Raw genomic sequence first — 20,974 nt, 5'->3', positions numbered from 1 at the left:
GTCTCACCAAGATGGAAAAATAACAACTATGCCTCATCATTTTTAAGTTTCATTTAACAAAAATTTTGGCTCCATTGATGAGTCACTATGAGACATGCAGTTTGCAATTTTCTTTTAAAGGGGATAAATTATTGGGGCACCTGAGTGGCTTAGTTGGTTAAGCATCCAACTCTTGACTTTGGCTCAGGTCATGATCTCAGGGTCTAGTGATCAAGCCCCATGTTGGGCTCTGGACTCAGCAAGGAGTCTGCTTGTCCCTCTCCCTCTCCTCCTTTTCATCTCTCTCAAATAAATAAAATCTTAAAGATAATAGAGATTAAACTCTTAAGATGTATCTTAAGTCATTTATTGTGTATTATATAGTGCTGAAAAGATATGGAAACAAAATTATCATTACACCACACAGAATACTTCCAAGATCATTTTGTAGCTGATGGTTATATCACATTTGATCAACCCAAGAATGTCCTTAAATATTAAAGGCTGAATTCTTACTTTTAAACTATCTCTAGTTAAAGTCTACCCCTTTTTGCTACCATTTGCTGCCTTTTTTAATACTACCAAAATACTATTTTAGGTATTTTTGAAGTAAGAAATACAGTTCGAGTACCTGGGTAGCCCAATTCGTTAGATGTCTGACTCTTAGTTTTGGCTCAGGTTGTCATCTTAGGGCCCTGATCTTAGGGTCGTGAGATTGAGCCCCATGTTGGGCTCCATGCTCAGTGCAGAGTCTGCTTAAGTTTCTCTCTCCTCCTCCTTCTGTCCCTCCTCCCTCAAATAAATAAGTAAACCTTTAAAAAAGAAAGAAATACAGTTAATAATCAAGTGTGATGTCTGATAAAATGCACTGTATATGTAAATTCATTATTTGGGAGATAATAAAGAAGATAAAATCCTGACAACTATTGCTCTGAATTATTTAGCTAGTAAGACTTCATCTTGAAGAAAAAGAAATCCTACCAAAGAGCATGGAATACTATGAAAGTCACCATTCAAGCCAGAGAGATCTGGGAATTCCCTTTCTGTCATTTTATTCCTCTTTACATTTGCCTAGACAGACTGCTCAGACTCTCACTTTTCTTCAGTGGAAAATGGGAATAATAATTGTTATGTTGAAGGAAGTGTTTTAAGAGTACATGATATAAGTAAAAACATGGAGCCCCGTGCCTGGCTCATAGTGACTATTAAAGAAACGTTAATTTCATTCTTTTCCTGTTGAAACAATAGGGAGTTGGAGCATTATTTAAGTTCTAAGATTATCTTAATTTCGTAAATGTAGGTAGATATCTGAAAAAAATGTTGAGATATTCAATTAATTTTTTATTTTTTATAAACATATATTTTTATCCCCAGGGGTACAGGTGTGTGAATCACCAGGTTTACACACTTCACAGCACTCACCAAAGCACATACCCTCCCCAATGTCCATAATCCCACCCCCTTCTCCCAAATCCCCTCCCCCCAGCAACCCTCAGTTTGTTTTGTGAGATTAAGAGTCACTTATGGTTTGTCTCCCTCCCAATCATGGAATACTATGCAGCCATCAAAAGAAATGAAATCTTGCCATTTGCGACAACATGGATGGAACTAGAGCATATCATGCTTAGCGAAATAAGTCAAGCAGAGAAAGACAACTATCATATGCTCTCCCTGATATAAGGAAGTGGTGATGCAACATGGAGGCTTAAGTGGGTAGGAGAAGAATAAATGAAACGAGATATTCAAAACTATAACCCACTACATCTTAAGAGTAGACCTCAGAGAACTCCTACAGGCTCCTTGACTCTGAGGCGGCCCCACAGCCAGGAATTCTCAGGATGGTTTTTGGTTTAATGCTAGAAAATACCTGTTTGGACAGGCCTCAGGAGACCCAGTAATTCATAACCCCCTTAAGATTGTAAAACTTATGGTTGCGTTATAGATATTGGGGAAGGTATGTACTATGGTGAATGCTGTGAAGTGTAAACCTGGAGAGTCACATACACATTAGATGTTAATAATTTTTTTTAATTAAAAAACATGTAAAACTTACAGTGTTTTTCACCTTGAAAATATGTTAAAATCACATGGGTGCTTTTAAAAATAGTAGTGTCAAGATCCCACCTGCAAAGATACTGATTTAATTGGTGATTCTTAGTGCAACTGTCTTAAGGTCAACATACAACCCTGGCTCATTTCTGCCTCTGTCACTTCTGTGACCAGAGCATAATCAAGTACCTCCTTCTTAATATTCTTTCCATGTGTGATATTAACACAGTACCTTGCACTGAGTTCCTTCAGCATTCCAGTTAAAAATATCACCAGATACAGTAAAACAAGAAGATTTAAGGAAGACAATAATCACCACCTAACTAGTATATCAGTTAGTTGGTTACATCTGTCATCCTGGATGCTTGAGAACTTTAATAAATAAACCCTTTGAATTAAAAGTAATAAAGAAATTGATAGGCTTCATGAAATAATTTGTTTTTATTTGCTTCAAGTTTTTATTTAAATTCTATTTAGTTAATATATAGGGTAATACTCTTTTCAGAAGTATAATTTAATGATTCACTGTTTATATTTAACATCCAGTGCAGATAATTAGGTTTTTATCCAAAAAATATGTTGTTATTGAATATCTAGCTTTGAAATGCTTAATTTCTTAGGTGCTAATATGTTTTTTAAATTCCTGGATTTTTAAAAAATTATGCTCATAGGGAAGAAAATGTTAATACTCCACAATTGTTTTTATTTTTGTTTCAGTCAAGAAATATGAATGGAAATTATAGCCTTTTAAAAATTCATCCTTTTTATTCAATATCACTTAGTTCTGTTAACTGAAATTGAAATCTACAAATGTGAGAAACTATCAAAATAATATCCTTACCCATATAATATATAACATATATGCTATGTCAATGTAATTTGTATAATCCATTTACTTTTTTCAATCCATGTTTTTCACCTCTAGGCGATTTGACAGATCTGTGGAAAAATGGCGGCGGTTTCATTATGATATGAAGATGCTTAATCAATGGCTAACTGAAACTGAACAGTTTCTCAAAAAGACACAAATTCCTGAGAACTGGGAACATGCCAAATACAAATGGTATCTGAAGGTAAGATTTTACGATCTCTTTTTTCACACTGTCTTTATCTTCGCCACAGTATCACAGCTGTTTAACTTCTTTAAGTTCAAGCTGTAAAGGATGAAGGAAATTTACAATTCTCGACTTTTGTTGTCATCACTACATGTACTAGAACATCATCAGAATGACCATGTTGGGAGCCTGTACTGTTGACTCTTTGTGTCAGGGTGAGAGTTAGTCTAGATCTAACTGGTTTCGCTGATGAACTGAGAAATATAGTTAAGTCTGTAATATAGGAAATAATCTTATAATATGATGTCCTGTGGCTTTGTAGCAGTGTGTGTTTTTGCTTTATGTTGAATCCTGTCCAGGAGAATTTGTGGTATACTTAGAAATAATGAAGTTTCTAGAAATATCCATCATGACAAAATTACAGTTTTGTTTCCCTAGAGACAATTGTGGTGATGTAGTGATATTTCTACATATTCTGTTGACAGAATGCCTTTTGAGATCATCCAGAGGCCAAAACAATGCAGAGTTAATTGGTGGTATTTACTGACTTTTTTATGGTTTATGTTAATGGAAATGCAACATGTGGATTATAAACAGCATACAGTTTAATTTCAACTTGCTGTGTCTTTTGAGTATACAGATAAAGATAAATTAGATTTTGGAAGCTATAACTTAGGTAATAAAATATATAGTTAAGGTACAAGAAATACTGAGTTTATTACACCAAGTATAAAATATTTTGGTGAATTCTTAGCTCAAATTGTCCATGTATTAATTTTAAATCAAGCAGATTTGTGTTGTAGCCAATTTTTAATGCCATAAAATACTGATTAAGACAGATGAAAAAAAAGTAAAACATAATTTAATTTCAGACATTTCAAAATGCAGCATTCATAAAAGCAGCATCATATTCAACTTTACAGTTCTCTATTCTCATATAATTTCTTGCATAGCAAAAATATCTTATGAATTAAAAAAGTAAGCAAGTAAGCACATACATATAGGTAAGCTATATGAACATATAATATGAATAATCTTAAAATCTTATGTAATTATGTATATATCCATCAAACTTCTATATACATGAGCATTGGCATTGAAGATAGAGGAAATCCATGGCTTCTCAATCTGCCATCATATAGAAAATATATTTTGTAATAACACTAAAGTGAATTTGGGGCTAATATAGCATTATGAGATCTCGAAAATACATGCCATTAGGGTATACTTGAGATGTTAAACCTTTTACCTTTTCCAGAGACAACCTATACAAGGTACATTTTAACCTGTTTTTATTATTTAAAAATATATATATACTCACTATAAAAATAATAAAGCAATGCAGAAGTATATGTACCCTTACATTCTCCTCCTCAGAGAGTAGCTGTTTTGATATGGATTTTGGTACATATTTCAAGTCAGCATCTTTGGGAGGCCCCCTTTGAGATGGAGATTAACATATAGAAGGCTTATTAGGGAGTGCTTTTGGAAATCCAGCAATTGGTTTATGATGTGCCTTGGTATAATTTTCTTCATGTTTCTTGTTCTTGAGATCTGTTAAGCTTCTTTGAATTATGGGTTTTTAGTTTTCTTCAAATTTAGAATTTTTAAGGCATTGTTTTTATGTTGTGTTCTTTTTATTTTCAGTCTTTTTTTCTGTGTAAATCATATTATATGATTTGTATTGTCAAATTGACCGATCTAATCTTTTGCATTACCTAATCTGTGGTTAATCCCATCTAGTGTATATTTTTAACCCCAGACACTGTTGTTTTGTATGATTCAACACCTTGTTGAAGTGTGACTTGAGTCTTTTTAAATCTTTCATGTCTCTACTCAATTCGTGAATCTTTCCTCTACCTTTTAGAAAATATGGAATACAATTATAACATCCTTGTCCACTAATGCTACCATCTGTATCTGTTTTGGGTCATTTTCAATTAAGTTTTCTCTTCATTATGGGTCTTTTTTCCCGCTTCTTTGGACAAATGGACATTTTGACTGGATGCTGGATGTTGTGAATTTTAACTTGTTGAGTGCTTGGTGTTTTTGTGCCAATAAATATTCTTGACCTTTGTTCTGAGACACAGTTAATTTACTTAGAAGCAATTTGATCTTTTGAGCATCTCTCTTCTAGACTTTGTGAATTTTAAGGAGAACAATATAAGTCTAGGGCTAATTTTGCTCTGCTACTGAGGCAAAACCCTTCTGAGTATGCTCTCTGATGCCCTGTGAATGATGAGATTTTCCACAGTGGCTGGCAGGAACAGGCACTATTCCCAGCTGTGCGTAAGCTTTGGTGGCTGTTACTTTTCATCTTTTTGCACATTTTTCTCCCTTATTATGTGTAGTTTGCTCACATATAAAAGCTGATCAGGACCAGCTGAAGCCTGGAAGGGAGTCCTTTTGGGGTCTCCAGTGTTCTCTCTCTGTGTATCTTTCTCCTGTTTGATACTCTGCCCTGTAAACTCTAGCCATTTGGGCCTCCTGGAAGTCCCAGCTTCATCTCATGAACTTGAAGAGACCTCCTAGCTTTGTGAGGGTTTCTTTATCCTTTGTTGTAGCCTGGAACACTCTCTAGACAATAAGTGGCAGCAATTATGGGGTCACCTCATTTGTTGCTAATTTCTCAGAGATCAGTAGTTTTTATTACCAAGTATCTAATGTCTTCAAAACCATCATTTCATACATTTTGTCCATTTTCTTCAGTTTTTGCCGGAGGTTAAATCCAGTCCCTGTTACTCCAACTTGACCAGAAGTGGATATCCATGCCAAAGGATTTTGATACCATTTGATCTTTTAGTACATTTACTTCTGCATACTCTTGCAACTGTATTACGCTTGTAAATGCCTTGAGAATGTCTAAAGATCCTCAGTTCTTGACAATGTGGTTTAGTTGTTGTTGCTAAACATCTTATCAAAACTTTTCCCCTTAGTTGAAGAATTTTTTTAAAGATATTTTATTTAGTCTGTTTTTTTTACTCAACTTATACATGAAATAAGAAAAGGAATTCTGCATGTTCAGGGAAAAGCTCTTCTAGCTAAAGAACTGTGAATGATATTGCAAATCCTCTAAATAGTAAAGGTGTTTTTTTTTTCCCCCCTAGCTATTTAGAAGCTCCAAAGTCATGTACATGCATATGTGCATGCATTCACACACACACACACACACACACACACACACACACACACACACAAGATGCCCACAGTTATCTTCTATTCTTCTAAGTCTCAGAAAACAAGTCCAGAAGGACACTGTAAGGTACCACCATTAGTAAGACAAATAGAATTGCTGATAATTTCAGCTATCTTGGCCATAATCATTGTTGATTGAATAACAATAAATAAGAGAATGAGTTTAAAATTTTGCTAAGAAATTATTTAAGGAAACAGAATGTTGATGGTGCCTGTTAGTAGCAGACAGATTTGTTGGCATGAACTGGCAGTGGTTGCTTTGAGGGAAATCAACCAATCTGCCCATATACTAAACAGATACACACAGGGGTACACTGGAGTTTAAAGACTCATATGTATAATTTTTAGAAAAAATATCATATCTGAATATGAAATAAAATAAAAAGTATATACATGTATGCTTTTCTATATATATTTCTCTCAAACTGCCTTTTCTTTAACTCATTAACTTGAGAAAAGATAAATCAGTGTCCTACTAACACTTGGTAGTGTCATTCAAAATAATGTGACTGCCAATAACAGATAGATGGTCTGGTTCCATGCAACCCAGTGTTTTTTTAGTCTGTCCCAAGTTAATGATAAAATTAAATATGTGAATTCACATGTTTCAAGATATTCTAAAAATGTGTCATGCCACAATAGGAAATCTCTTTCCAAAAATTAATTTTTTTGCATGAGAATATATCAGTTATGTTATATGCCACCAAAAATTCATTTGTTAATACTTCCATTTATTTATTTATGCAGCTTCTTTTTTTTTCAAGATTTTATTTATTCATTTGACAGCAAGTACACAGCGAGAGAGGAAACACCAGTGGGAGTAGTTGGATAGCAGGCTTCTTGATCCCAGGATTCTGGGATCATGACCTCAGCCAAAGGCAGCCACTTAACTGACTGAGCCACCCAGGCACCCCTATTTATGCATCTTCTTGTATATTTATTCCACCAGCAGTAACTGAGTGCATATACAAAGTTCTGTCACCCATAAAAATATTGACTTGCTATATTAGGCTCTAATAGAAGTTCAGAAGCTTGGCTAAGAGGTTGGAAGCCACATTCAGAAAGTGTGGGTTCAAATCCTAGCTCTTTTAGCTTAAAAGTTGCAGAATCTTAGGAAAGTCTGTTAGGTCTCTCCATGCCTCTGCTATCTTTTCTCTTAAATAGGAATAAAAAATAGATGTGCAGATAGCACTTAGAGTTTCATTTTCCACAAAATAATTACTCATTAAATGAAAGACTTTATTGTAACTAATCACTCTTCGTAAGTGATTAGCCTATATTTATAAAAACAAAAATTTATTTATTACCGAATTACTGTCCCAACCATCTGAAATACAGATTGGGCAACCTGATAATTTCATTAAACCTTATCTTTTTATGAATTATGACAGTTCTCTCAAAGTACATCTCTTGGATTAGGAATTGAGGAAAATTCTAGTTCAGCCAAACACATCCTCCTCAGATAGTTGACACTTCTGCCTACTCATTTTAGAACAAGAAGAAATGTTCATGGGAGTTTTCAAAGGGAAAGCTGAACACCATGAAAGAAAGTTATGAAAATAACATTAACTCATATAGTGACAGAGTGAATTGGTATGCCAACAAGTACCTTGAGTGAAAATGGGATTGTGGAAATCATAACATGTCCTAACATTTAGTTTTACACGTCCTTCTGGAGTAGAAAGCAGTAAGCTTTAAAACATGAACTGTTATTTAATGGGGTTGAAAATTCTTGAGATTGACAGAGGAAATTATAAAAATCACCATTAGATCGAATATTTAAAAGAGTGGAATATTCCTGCTATTCATAGAAACAGAAACTGTTTGTTTTATGGGGTAATGCTGCTTAGTGGACCATATTTCAACTCTGAAAAGCAGTTTGCAGTTATTCAATATATTAAACATAAAATGTGCATAGGACCCAGCAGTTTCACTCCTAGATTTGAAAACATGTGTTCAAACAAAAACTTGTAGATGAATGCTCATAGGAGCACTATTCATAATAGACACAAGGTGGAAAAAACCCAAATTCCCATTAACAGATGACTAAATAAAAATTAACAGTATTTCCTAAAGAATGTTGCCATGAATATAAGCATGATACCTTTAAATCTTAAGAAATTCCATTTAAAAGCTACTAAGAAGTAAACAGAGGAGGGATTTTTTTTATTTTTATTTTTTAATTTAATTTTATTTTATTTTAAAGATTTTATTTATTTATTTGTCAGAGAGAGAGCAAGAGCGAGCACAGGCAGACAGAGTGGAAGGCAGAGTCAGAGGGAGAGGGAGAAGCAGGCTCCCTGAGGAGCAAGGAGCCCGATGTGGGACTCGATCCCAGGACGCTGGGATCATGACCTGAGCCGAAGGCAGCTGCTTAACCAACTGAGCCACCCAGGCGTCCCAGGAGGGATTTTTTTTTAGATGAAACTTTGTAGGCTTTAAATCAACAAATGTTAAGCCAACATAGGGAGTGAAGCAGCAGTGTGCTATTTTGACATGAGTTAACTGATGTTTTTAGGCAAAACATCATCTTTTTAATGTGAAGTTAACTAGTTTTCTGGTATATCTTTCAGTGCTACCATGTTTTACTCCTCCACAATATATATCATATTGTACATGTGCAATATATTTATATATATTGTTGTAAACAAATTCAATTAAAAGCTGTTTACTTTGTAAACATAGTGATACATCTTAATTCACTGTATTGAGGATAAAGTCAACATGGATTAAATATGTCATGTTGTAGTGTTCATGTTCACCATCAAATCTCAAAACCTTAGTTTAAATTTATGTCCCAGTTAAGTAGAATATACTTTGCCTTTTCTCAAATTGGAAGCTTGCATGAAGAATGGAAAATTCCATAGAGACTGTGTAGTTATAGTATGAGAACATTACTGTGAACTCTCAGATGAAATGATAAATAGGAAAAAAAAGGCACTGGTATTTTGGAGTAGGGGAGGGAGGCAAAGAAAGAAGAATCTAAGAGTCTATGTTTGGCAGCTCTGCAGCTCTGCCTTACCTTGGCTATTCGTGATAGAGGAAAAAAAAATCAAAAGTATTTTTTAAAAGATCTAAGTCTCAGAAGTTTAGATTCACAGAGTACACTGGAGTTACATAGGGCCTGCCCAAAAGTTGAAGACAGGCATGTCCGTGAAAAGTCTCTTTTTCTCATAAAGGAAGTCTCACCCAATTTGCAGTCCAGAAAGGCCTCAAGCAGCAGGTGTCATTGCCCAGAAATAAAAAGAACTAAATGGATGTGTGTAAGTCCCTGACACTATCTGTTACAGAGCAAATTTTGGTACTTTTCTTTGGAGGTACTCTAATACCTAATTGGTAATCTACTCCCTTCAAATTACTTTATAGGAGATGAACGATTTTGAGTGAATATGGATTAAATCAAAGGCTATCTAGAAAAAGACATATGGTGTAAAAGACCAAATTGAATACAAGTATGTTTTCTATACAGTCGGCTTTTACAGTGCTGATTTTCACCAGCTGGCTGGTGAGTTGGAAGGCTTCTTAACAGCCTCACTGCTGGGACTCAAATGCTGATAGGAACTTCGATGGAAAAATTACTTGAGTAAAAATTTTGTGCCATCTGTTGCCCTTCATTGGGACCCCGATGTTAAGAATAATTCATACTATCACCAGCCCTTTATATTTCCCCAGCAATAATGAAGATTTTCTGTAGTCCCAGTTTCTGTAACTAAAGGGCACAAACTAACATTAAGGGAATGAGCATGAAAATTGAGTGCAAAGAGAATTTGTCTCTCATCACTTGCTTTAGGGTTACAGCATTGTATAAACATGGGAATACATCTTACAGTGAACTTTTCAATGTTATTTGCTGGTAGTGGCAGGAGAATTCAGTCTTAATACAGTTAAACAGTTGGGCACTTCATTCTTACGTAAATATGGTTAGCCTTTTATTGCTGCTTAGAAACTCCTCTACAACTTCTTGGCTCTTATGCATCTTTTCAGAAGTAGTAAATAACAGATTTATTGGGGGTTTGGCACAGTGCAGAAATTCATAGAGGGACTCTAAATTGTTGCCTATCAAATGTGTCTTTCATAAAATAAGTATATTAAAATAATTGGATATTCCCAATGACTTGTTCTTGTTGTCCAGCATGGCATGTTTAAGAAGATGACAGATTGCCACCCATTATTGGAAAGAAGCAAGAACCAAAACTATAACTTATTGTAATAACCATAGCAGTAAAGAACTTCTTAAAATGCATGAAAAACATGTCATCCCTAAGGGATCCCCATTCTCAGAGTAGAGTAAGAAATTATCAAGAGAGTAAGAATCTGCAAATAAAAGTGAAGCATGCTAATTGAAAATTGAAAATTGAAAAAAAAAATCACTGCTCACATCAACATAGAAGCAATATGAATCTAAAATTATTATTTGATGAAGCATAAGATTAATGCTAATATAAGTGATTTTCATGAAGTGCAATAGTTTGCAAAGAGGATGTTCTAGGCACACTGATCTTGCTGTTTCTTTTCTCAAAGTTTCTTACCCTTCCTTCTAATGCCTGTTCCTGTGATTAATTTTGCTTTTCTCTTTGCTTAAGGATTCCACTCTAGCTCCAGCTCTTATTTGCTATGTCCCAATCCCCTCCCTCTCAGGACTTTTTACACTTTTCTTTATTTATACACATTTGTGCTCTATGTTTTTTTTTCCTAAGACATGACCTTTTGTAACTTTTCTTACCTTAAGGATCTCTCTCTCTCTCTCTCTCTCTCTCTCACACACACACACACACACACACACACACACACACACACACACACTTTATTTGTAACACTGTCATTTGCTAAAATTATAATATATGCTTACATGTTTATTATCTGTATTTCCAACTAGAATGGAAACCTTGCAGGGACTTGGTCTTTCCTGGTCACAGATATCTACTCAGCACTTAGAACAGTCTCCTTGTGGGGTGCATGAGTGGATCAGTTTCTTATGTACCAGACTCTTGATTTTGGCTCAGGTCATGGTCTCAGGGTCGTGGGATCAAGCCCCACATTAGGACCTGCTCTGTGTTCAGTGTAGAGTTTGCTTGAGATTCTCTCTCTCCCTCTCCTCCTGCCCTTCCCCCCGATCTGCCCTCTCTTTCTCTCTCTCTCTCTTTCTCTCTCTCTCTCTCAAAAAACCCTATCTCCTTGTATATGCTGCATATAATACTCATTATAATGAAGAATTAAATAAATGAAAGAATTATACATTCATCCCATTATTGCCTTAGATAGACAGACTATCCCCAAACTTGTTCTTCCTTTTACCCCATCTCATGTCCAAGAAATGCTCCCTTATATTGAGCTGTCCTGTTCTCTTCTTTGTATAAAGTATTTAAAATTTTCATATTTGCTGATGGTTTGACAATATGATGGCTTCATTTGCTTACTCCTTGAGCATATTATAAATACCTGAATCCATTCAACAAACATTTAGTGTGAGCCTACCTCATGCAAGGGTTTGTTGGCTGCTAGGGGTATGGAGTTGGCAAAAATGCCCATTTCCTTTAATAAACTAACAATTTCATGAGTTTAGCATATTAAGGTTAAGGTGGAAACACATGGCAGGAGTCATTATTCCAGAAAGCTCTGGAAGCAGCCTTAGGGAAACAGGAGTTTGTTTTCTACAGCACTTATTTGTGCTCCCTAGTCCTTTTTGATAACCCTTCATTATACCTCTTGGATTCCCAAGCTCAACTGAGAAAACATGACTTTGGGAGCCAGGAAAGAGCAATATTATGAAAGGCAGCACAAGGAAAGAGCTGTCTCTGAAGAAGTCACCCAGAGAGTGAGAAAATGTTCTGACATAAGTTGTAAATTTTGGAAAAATGATAAAATTGACAAATTATAGGATAAGAGGCCTGTTCACAGATGAGATGGTTCAGAATGAACTATTCATCAAGCTGAATAGCAAGTATCTAGTCATAAGAATGGTAAATCTTCCTACTCTATAACTAAATTATAGGTACAAGCCAGAGACCACAACTGTTTGCAAATATCATAATTCACAAATTTTAAAGTTCTTGCTCTTTTATGAAGCTATAATTGGCAGAACTTTACTGCCAATTAATTTGTATTAAGTCATTCTGATCAAAACTAATAAAGAGGAATGATTCAAGTTTATGGAGAGAAGAAAAAATAGATATGTTGGAGATGAATGCATATTTATATAGTAGCATGTTCCCCCTTAAGGTTGTATTAGTTCACTATTACTTTTTGTCAGTAGATAATTTTAGTTTATAACTATGTAGTCCTGCACATTTTAATCCTTTCTTTGTCCAGGTTTGGGATTTCACTTTATTAAGACTCATTTTGAGGGATATGGCAGAGAAATTGAAATAATAGAGAAATGTGCTACCCCATAGATTCTAGCACTTCATGTAGAATATTGAACTGGTTATTATTATAAGTAAATATCTCACCTTCAATATCCCTCAGCATACTTGCAATGGAATGAATTTTAATACAATATATTACACTTAATATTGATCCTAAGAATATTAAATTCTTTAGAGGAGCAAACTTGTGGGACCAAATCCTGCTGGTTACCTGTTTTTGTAAATAAAGTTTTATTGGAACTCAGCCACACATATTTACAAACTGTCTATGGCTGCTTTTTTTGCTACAAAGGCAGAGTTAAGTAATTACAGAAACTGCCTTGCCTGGCAAAGCTTAAAATGGGAACTGTATAGCTCTTAATAGAAAAAGTTTACTAACTCTTGCTTTAGAAGATAGAGTAATAAGTTGCAATAAAAATCCAAGTGTCCTTTTTACCTTCTGTTTAAGTGTTCTTTGTTACTTGATATAAGAGAGAAATGGACTTGGGCCATGTTGATAAAACAAATTGAAATTCATGGTAACAGAAAGAGGAGAACAAAAATAGACTCGCTATTTAAGTCAACTTTCTTTTTTAAAAGACTTTTAACCAGACTCCAAGATAATGCTGGTCCCCAGCATTAGAGGGAAAAAGAAGTGGACTCTCTGCTGAGCAGAGAGCCTGATGAAGGGCTTGATCCCAAGACTGCAGGATCATGACTTGAGTCCAAGGCAGACGCTTAACCGACTGAGCCATCCAGGTGCTACAAGTCAACTTTCAACTCCATGAATTAAAAGAAGGGGTTTGATTAAAAACCAAAAGATGTTTTAAAGTTGCTTAACTAATGTGTGCTGGACTTAGTCATTTTGAAGAGTGTATAGCAACTGACTTACTGACAGTACCACCAGTTCCTCTTGGGTAACTGCACAGCTTTAGATGGACATTAAATCAAGTATTCTGTCCAAGAGAGTTCTAGAGGTTGTTCTGCTGGAGCTTTTCTCTCACCATATCAGTGATCCTAAGCATAGGTCCTAAGCTTGGCCAATCATATTTTTTTCTTGAGACCTTTAATCTTGTGTTAAGTGATGAGGTTGGAGTTTATTCATTCTAATGAAAATGACTGGTCATGAACAGCAAATGACTCCTACTATGGAGACTCTCTGGACTCCTGCCTGTTCCATGCTTGATTCTTTGATTTTGCCTTCAGTCCTATAAACACTTCTATTTCTTTACCATGAATCTTCTTATTGGCAGAGGTGATTTCCATTGCTTATCAATGAAGAACTGAAGGAAACTTAGTATGATTAGAGAAATTCTTTGTCTAGCCTGGCTCCTTTTATAAAGAACTTTGAGTCCCTTTGGAAAGCCTGCAAAACATAACCATTTGCATGTAACAAACAGTTTGCAATACTTTAAGATTGATGGGCAATTTCTATTTGACAGAGAAACAATTAGGATCAACTGTGGTCATATATTGCAGAATACCAGTGCTGTTTCCACGCTTTAAGTGTTGTTGGATCGTTATATGAGATTCATAATTTTGTCCTGTTGTACCCACTTTTGCATTACCATTCAGTCTTAATTTATTATACACTATTAAAAGTTTTTAGGTAATTTGTTCTTATTGCTACTCAGACATTAAAATGTCTACAGGCTGTGAAAAAGAATAAATTTGATGTGCCAGCCTCATTCTCCAAATCCTGGCATTACAACTAATAGTACAGGCTTATATTGTGTTGTAAATCCTAGTTAACATGGATTTATCTTGAAAATACCATTTTACTGCTATTTTCAAATAATAGTTTTTTCACACAGAGAAATACAATTTTTCACGCACAAGGATGAAATATCCTTGAATTTCTATTTGTTTTTAATAATATAGGGCTTTTGTATATGCTTACAAAAGGATACTGTATGTATTTTTAAATGTTAATAATGGATTGGTGAAATAACCTTAACTTTAAAACAAAAAAGTTATTAAACTATGTTTTACTGCTTATTAATTTCTTTAAGCAAGGCTTATGAACATTTGTTTAAGATCTATGTAATAAGGAGCAAACTCCACCAAGTTCTAGTTCATAGGAATTTGAAAATCTAATCTCATAACCAGGGCTATCCGTAGAAGAGTATTAAGGGCAATTCAACCAGTACCATAGCCACCCAAGATAATATCATTAAAAGGAGACTAAACTGTTAAAATATTTCATAGTCTCCTTTGGTTATCATTAAGAACAGAAAATTTTTTGTTGTCTTGTTTTTTGTTTGTTTTTAATTGTGTTATGTTAGTCAACATGAAGTACATCATTAGTTTTTGATGTAGTGTTCCATGATTCATTGTTCACATGTAACACCTAGTACTCCATGTAATACATGCCTTCCTCAATACCCATCATCGGGCTAACGCATCCTCCCACCCACCTCCACTCTAAAACCCTCAGAGCCCATAGTCTCTCATGGTTCATCTCCTCCTCCAATTTCTCCCCTTCATTTTCCCTTTCCTTCTCCTAATGTTCTCCATGCTATTGTTTATGTTCCACAAATAAGTGGAACCGTATGATGATTCACTTTCTTTGCTTGACTTATTTCACTTAGCATAAACTCCTCCAGTCCCATCTGTATTGATGCAAAAGCTGGGTATTTATCTTTTGTGATGGCTAAGTAATATTCCATTGTATATGTGGACCACACCTTCTTTACCCATTGGTCTGTTGAAGGGCATCTCAGCTCTTTCTACAGTTTGGCTATTGTGGACATTGCTGCTATGAACATTGGGGTGAGTATGGCCCTTCTTTTCACTACATTTGTATCTTTGGGGTAAATACCCAGTAGTGCAAATGCTAGGTCGTTGGGTAGCTCTATTTTTAATTTTTATTTTTTTTAAGATTTTATTTCTTTATTTGACAGAGAGAGAGAGAGATCACAAGTAAGCAGAGAGGCAGGCAGAGAGAGACAGAGAAGCAGGTTCCCTGCTGAGCAGAGAGCATGATGCGGGGCTCAATTCCAGGACCCTGAAATCATGACCTGCGCTGAAGGCAGAGTCATAGCCCACTGAGCCACCCAGGCACCCCTATTTTTACATTTTTGAGGATCCTCCACACTATTTTCCAAAGTGGCTGTACCAACTTGCATTCCCACCAACAGTGTAAGAGGTTTTCACTTCCTCCACAGCCTCTCCAACATTTGTTGTTTCTTGCCTTGTCAATTTTTGCCTTTCTAACTGGTGTAAGGTGGTATCTCAATGTGGTTTTGATTTCAGTTTCCGTGATGATGATGAACAATTTTTCATGTGTCTATTAGCCATTCGTATGTCTTCTCTGAAGAAGTATCTGCTCATGTCTTCTGCCCATGTTTTGACTTACTTGTTTTTTGGGTGTTGAGTTTGAGAAGCTCTTTATAGATATTGGATATCAGCCCTTTGTCTATAGTGTCATTTGTGAATATCTTCTCCCATTCTGTGGGTTGCCTCTTTGTTTTGTTGACTGTTTCCATTGCTGTGCAGAAGCTTTTTATCTTGATGAAGTCCCAAAAGTTCATTTTTGCTTTTGTTTCCCTTGCCTATGGAGATGTGTCTTGAAAAAATTTGCTCTGGCCAATGTGGAAGAGGTTACTGCCTATGTTCTCCTCTAGGATATTGATAGATTCCTGTCTTACATTGTGGTCTTTCATTCATTTTGAGTTTATCTGTGTGTATGATGTAAGAGAATGGTTGAGTCTGATTTTTCTGTATATAGCTGTCCAATTTTCCCAGCACCATTTATTGAAGAGACTATCTTTTTTTCCATTGGATTATTTTTTCCTGCTTTGTTGAAGATTATCTGACCGTAGAGTTGAGGGTCCGTATCTAGGCTCTCTATTCTGTTTTATTTGCCTATGTACCTAATTTTGTGCCAATACCACACTGTCTTGGTAATCACAGCTTTATAATATAGCTTGAAATTAGGTAACATGATGCTCCCAGCTTTCTTTCTGTTTTTCAACATTTCCTTGGTGAATCAGGGTCCCTTCCTGTTCCATACCTGGGATGCAAGGGCGGTTCAACATTTGCAAATCAACCAAAGTGATAGAACACGTAGTAAAAGAAGAGACAAGAACCACATGGTCCTCTCAATTGATGCAGAAAAAACATTTTTCAAAATACAACATCCTTTCCTGACTAAAACTCTTCAGAGTATAGGGATACAGGGAACATTCATCAATTTCATAAAATCCATATATGAAAAACTTTCAGAAAATATCATTCTCAATAGGTAAAAGCTGAGAGCCTTTCCCTTAAGATCAAGAACATGACAAGGATGCCCACTCTAGCCACTATTGTTCAACATACTACTAGAAGTCCTAGCAACAGCAATCAAACTACAAACAGAAATTTAAAAAAATATATATATTCAAATTGGCAAAGATGTCAAACTCTCTCTCCTCACAGATGACATGATACTTTATGTGGAAAACCCAAAAGACTGCACCCTCAAATTACTAGAACTCATACAGCAATTCAGTGATGTACAGGATACAAAATGGATGTACAGAAACCAGTTGCTTTCTTATACACTAACAATGTAACTATAGAAAGGGAAATTAGAGAATATTTTTTTTAAATTATTTATTTATTTTTTAAATGTATTTTAAGTGTTCCAGAATTCATTGTTTATGCATCACACTCAGTGCTCTATGTAATACGTGCCCTCCATAATACTCACCACCAGCCTCACCCAACCTTCCACCTCGCACCCCTCCAAAATCCTCAGATTGTTTTTAAGAGTCCACAGTCTCTCATGGTTCATCTCCCCTCCAGTTTCCCCCAACTCCCTTCTCCTCTCCATCTCCTGATTCCATTTACAATGGCATCAAAATCCATAAGATACCTTGGAATAAACCTAGCCAAAGAGGTAAAAGATCTATACCTCAGAATGATAGAACACTCATGAAAGAAATGGAAGAAGACACAAAAAGATGGAAAAACGTTCCATGCTCATGGATCAGAAGAATAAACATTGTTAAAATGTCTATGCTACTCAGAGCAATTTATACTTTAAACGCCATCCTAATAAAAATACCAATGGCATTTTTCAATGTGCTGGAACAAACCATTCTAAAATTTGTAAACAAGAACAGAAATTTTTAAGTAGAATTATAATGATATTTAGATACCTGAAACACATGACACCAACCACTCCCCCATGCACGGAGATTTATGATTTAGTTGTCGCACCCAAGAGATGAATCTGCCCACAAGATTACATGTATTTTAGAGAACATGTGTACCACCACTAAGTTCTAGTTTGAACATCTAGTCCTGACAATTCCTTGTATTTCAATTAAATTTCAAAATCAGTACATTTATTCTGTAACCATTGAGAGGAGAGCTGCTATATGTCTGATGTACAGGGTTCTCAACACAATCCCAATCTATTGAGAGAATACAAGGTTTACCAAGTTGATGAACATTTAAATGGTTGTCACATAAATGGTATATTCAACAGATGGACATTTAAGCAGTTTAAAATAACAGCTAAGAAGTATAATAGAGGTTGATATAATATCAGAGGACTCAGAAAAGGGAGAACAGAAGTAAGTAACTAGCTAGAAGATTTGAAAGAACTTTGTAGAGGAAGTGATAAGGGAAATAAGCAAGAGAAGGCTATAGTCAGTAAAAGGGGGGAATATTTGAAAAGTGATGGTGTTCTAAAAAATGGTGATACTAGTAGCACACAATGAAAAGTACTCTTGTCAGATCACAGATACCTGGGAAGACATGGCCAGGAATGATGGTGAGGACATATTTCCTTTTTTTACTGGTTAAATTTTTGGTTTTTTTTCCCCTGTTTTTTAATGGACTAGTATTTTCCAAACTGTGAGTCCTGAATCAGTTTTCGGATCACTACTAGCATTTGTTTTGAAAGAAGCAAAATATAAAATATTGAGGTTCATTACACATATGGGAGAAATGTTTCATAGATTTTAATTGTTGCTGCTTCGATTGTGTGTGTGTGCTAGGTTCTTTCTGATTGAGCATCAGAAGGTAGTAACGTGATGAGTATATGGGAAGCATTTTTTAAAAAATCAAGAAGCCAGTTTAAGAAATGGATAATTTGGGAAGATGGTATAAGATCAATTTTATAGAAAAACATATCCAGAAAGATGTAATACAAAATTTATTTAAGTGTAGTAGCATATGAAGTTTATTTAAGTGCCTTGCTATTGTAAAGGTGACAAGTGATATTACTTGATGTGATTCTAAAAAAAATAATAATCTCAGCAAGATAAGTAGAAATAGTATTTTCTAAAATATTTTATTTATTTATTTGACTGAGAGAGAGAGATCACAAGTAGGCAGAGAGGCAGGCAGAGAGAGGGGGAAGCAGGGTCCCTGCTGAGCAGGGACTCAATCCCTGCTGGGCTCAATCCTGGACTCTGAGATCATGACCTGAACTGAAGGCAGAAGCTTAACCTACTGAGCCACCCAGTCACCACTAGAAATGGTATTTTTAAAACCCTTTTTACAAAGACTCAGGAAGGTTAAATATTTTACACAAATAATAAGGCTAATAAGTAAAGGCCTTGGGATATGAATATCCTGTAGTTTACTGATCATCAGCTAGAAGTTAGAGATGTTCAGAAAAAAATTAAATTGCAGTTCTGCCTAATATAGTATTGAGGAATCTAATGAAGGGAATAATTCTTGTTAGTCACCACAGGACAAGGCCCTCTAAAAATGTGTTAAGGATGTTAAGTGATAAAGATGAAACTTCTTTCATAAAAGTTTTATTTTTATTTAGTGATGAGTACACCCCTATTTAACCCTCCTTACCATATTATTATCAGTAAGGCTGAAGCATAACATCTTTATTAGTATGGGTTATAATTTGACTCATAGTATATCAAAATCAGAGTATTAGAAAGGACTATCTTTTTTTTATTAGAGATAATGTTAGAGTTGTTAATGATGACAATAACATTAGTCATAACATAACAAGGCACTTTATAATTTATGAAGCACTTTCAATTACATTGTCATTCTCATATTAATCTCCTGTTGAGATACAGATTTGGGGAATCCTTTATTACTGTAAGATGCAGATAACTGATGGGAGAGAAGGGGAAAGGCCAATTTTTTATTTCTCCCTGATTCAGAATCAAAGTAGAGTCTTGGCAGAATAGCAGAATTTGGCAGGCAGCTTTTGTATATGGAAGATATGAGCATTGAACTGCATGTAGTGAGAGCTTATGTTCTCTAAGAAAAGTTTGACAGTGAATGAAAGACTCATTGTTCCCACAGAGTAGCCACCCTTTGAAAATCATAGCCTAGGATTGAGTAGTGTCTCCCTTTCCAAATACCCTTAGGAGAAAACCCACCATGACGTATATGGTCCCTTCAGCGCAAAACTGTTTTCTCTTAACATTACACAGCTCATGATAACAGCATTCTTTTGTTCATTCAACATAGTTTTGTTGAGTGTCAGGACAGCACTGAATACTAAAGTTTTGATTGAGCTGAACAAGGCTTCTTTTGCACAGTGAATTTATTGCAATAGAGGAAACACACATGTGCTTTCACATGAGGGGATAAGGGAGCAATCACAGTTCCAACACTCCAGGGAGTTAGTCTAGTGCAGGGAGAGATAAACAGATAAACCTTAAAATTGGTATGACACAGTTCTTGAATTTTATACTCACTGCATTTACAAAGCCCTATGGGAACAAGGAAGAGAGGATGATGAGCTCTGTCTGTGAATAGGCAGATTGATCAAAGATCAAGAGGACAGAGCATCCCTGGCCATGGAACACGTGTTCAAAGGCGGGCGACTTCACAAAAGGTAGGTTATTGGGAGAATGGTAGTAGCTGAGGGAGCGCAGGCTCCCAGGGGAGGGTGATCACATAGGCTTGACAGCAGGTTAGAAACACTGTGAAGGACATGATATGGTACACAAATCTATCTATTATCTTATAAATAAAAGTTACTGAATATATTCAAACAGAGAAGTATCTGGACAAGGTTTACAAGTTTGAAGGTAAGGTTGTTTAGGACATTTGTGGCTTCTTGTGTACTTGCTAGGCATTCACATTGTGATTTTGGTGAGAACTTTTAAAGGGAAACTGTAGCTTAGTGTACTTGAAAAATTACAGCTTCAAATCATTCCTAGAGGAACACATTTGACAGATTTTGTGATCCTGTTGTGCTTATTTTCTTCCCAGACATTCCATATATAAAAATTTTTTAATGATTTATTTCTATTTCCATATCCATCTGAAGGTGTTATGTATGTGTGTTTTCTGCTTGAAAATAAAGCATCAAGGGGTGCCTGGATGGCTCAGTTGGTTGAGCATCTGACTGTTTTTTTTTTTTTTTCTTAA

At 35.4% G+C, this 20,974-nt stretch overlaps 1 protein-coding gene across 7 annotated transcripts in view; it reads left to right on the top strand.

Moving 5' to 3' along the window:
• DMD (dystrophin) overlaps positions 1-20,974 on the top strand; it is a 2,248,143-nt gene that overhangs the window by 1,141,275 nt on the left and 1,085,894 nt on the right. For all 7 annotated transcript variants that reach the window (XM_059157899.1, XM_059157902.1, XM_059157904.1 and 4 more), the window contains exon 44: positions 2,954-3,101. In XM_059157899.1, the coding sequence (XP_059013882.1) occupies positions 2,954-3,101 (148 nt within the window). The remainder of the gene's footprint in view (positions 1-2,953; positions 3,102-20,974) is intronic.

The sequence above is a fragment of the Mustela lutreola genome, chromosome X (genome assembly GCF_030435805.1).
Source record: "Mustela lutreola isolate mMusLut2 chromosome X, mMusLut2.pri, whole genome shotgun sequence".
Taxonomy (NCBI): domain Eukaryota; kingdom Metazoa; phylum Chordata; class Mammalia; order Carnivora; family Mustelidae; genus Mustela; species Mustela lutreola.
This window is presented reverse-complemented; position numbering and strand designations above follow the sequence as displayed.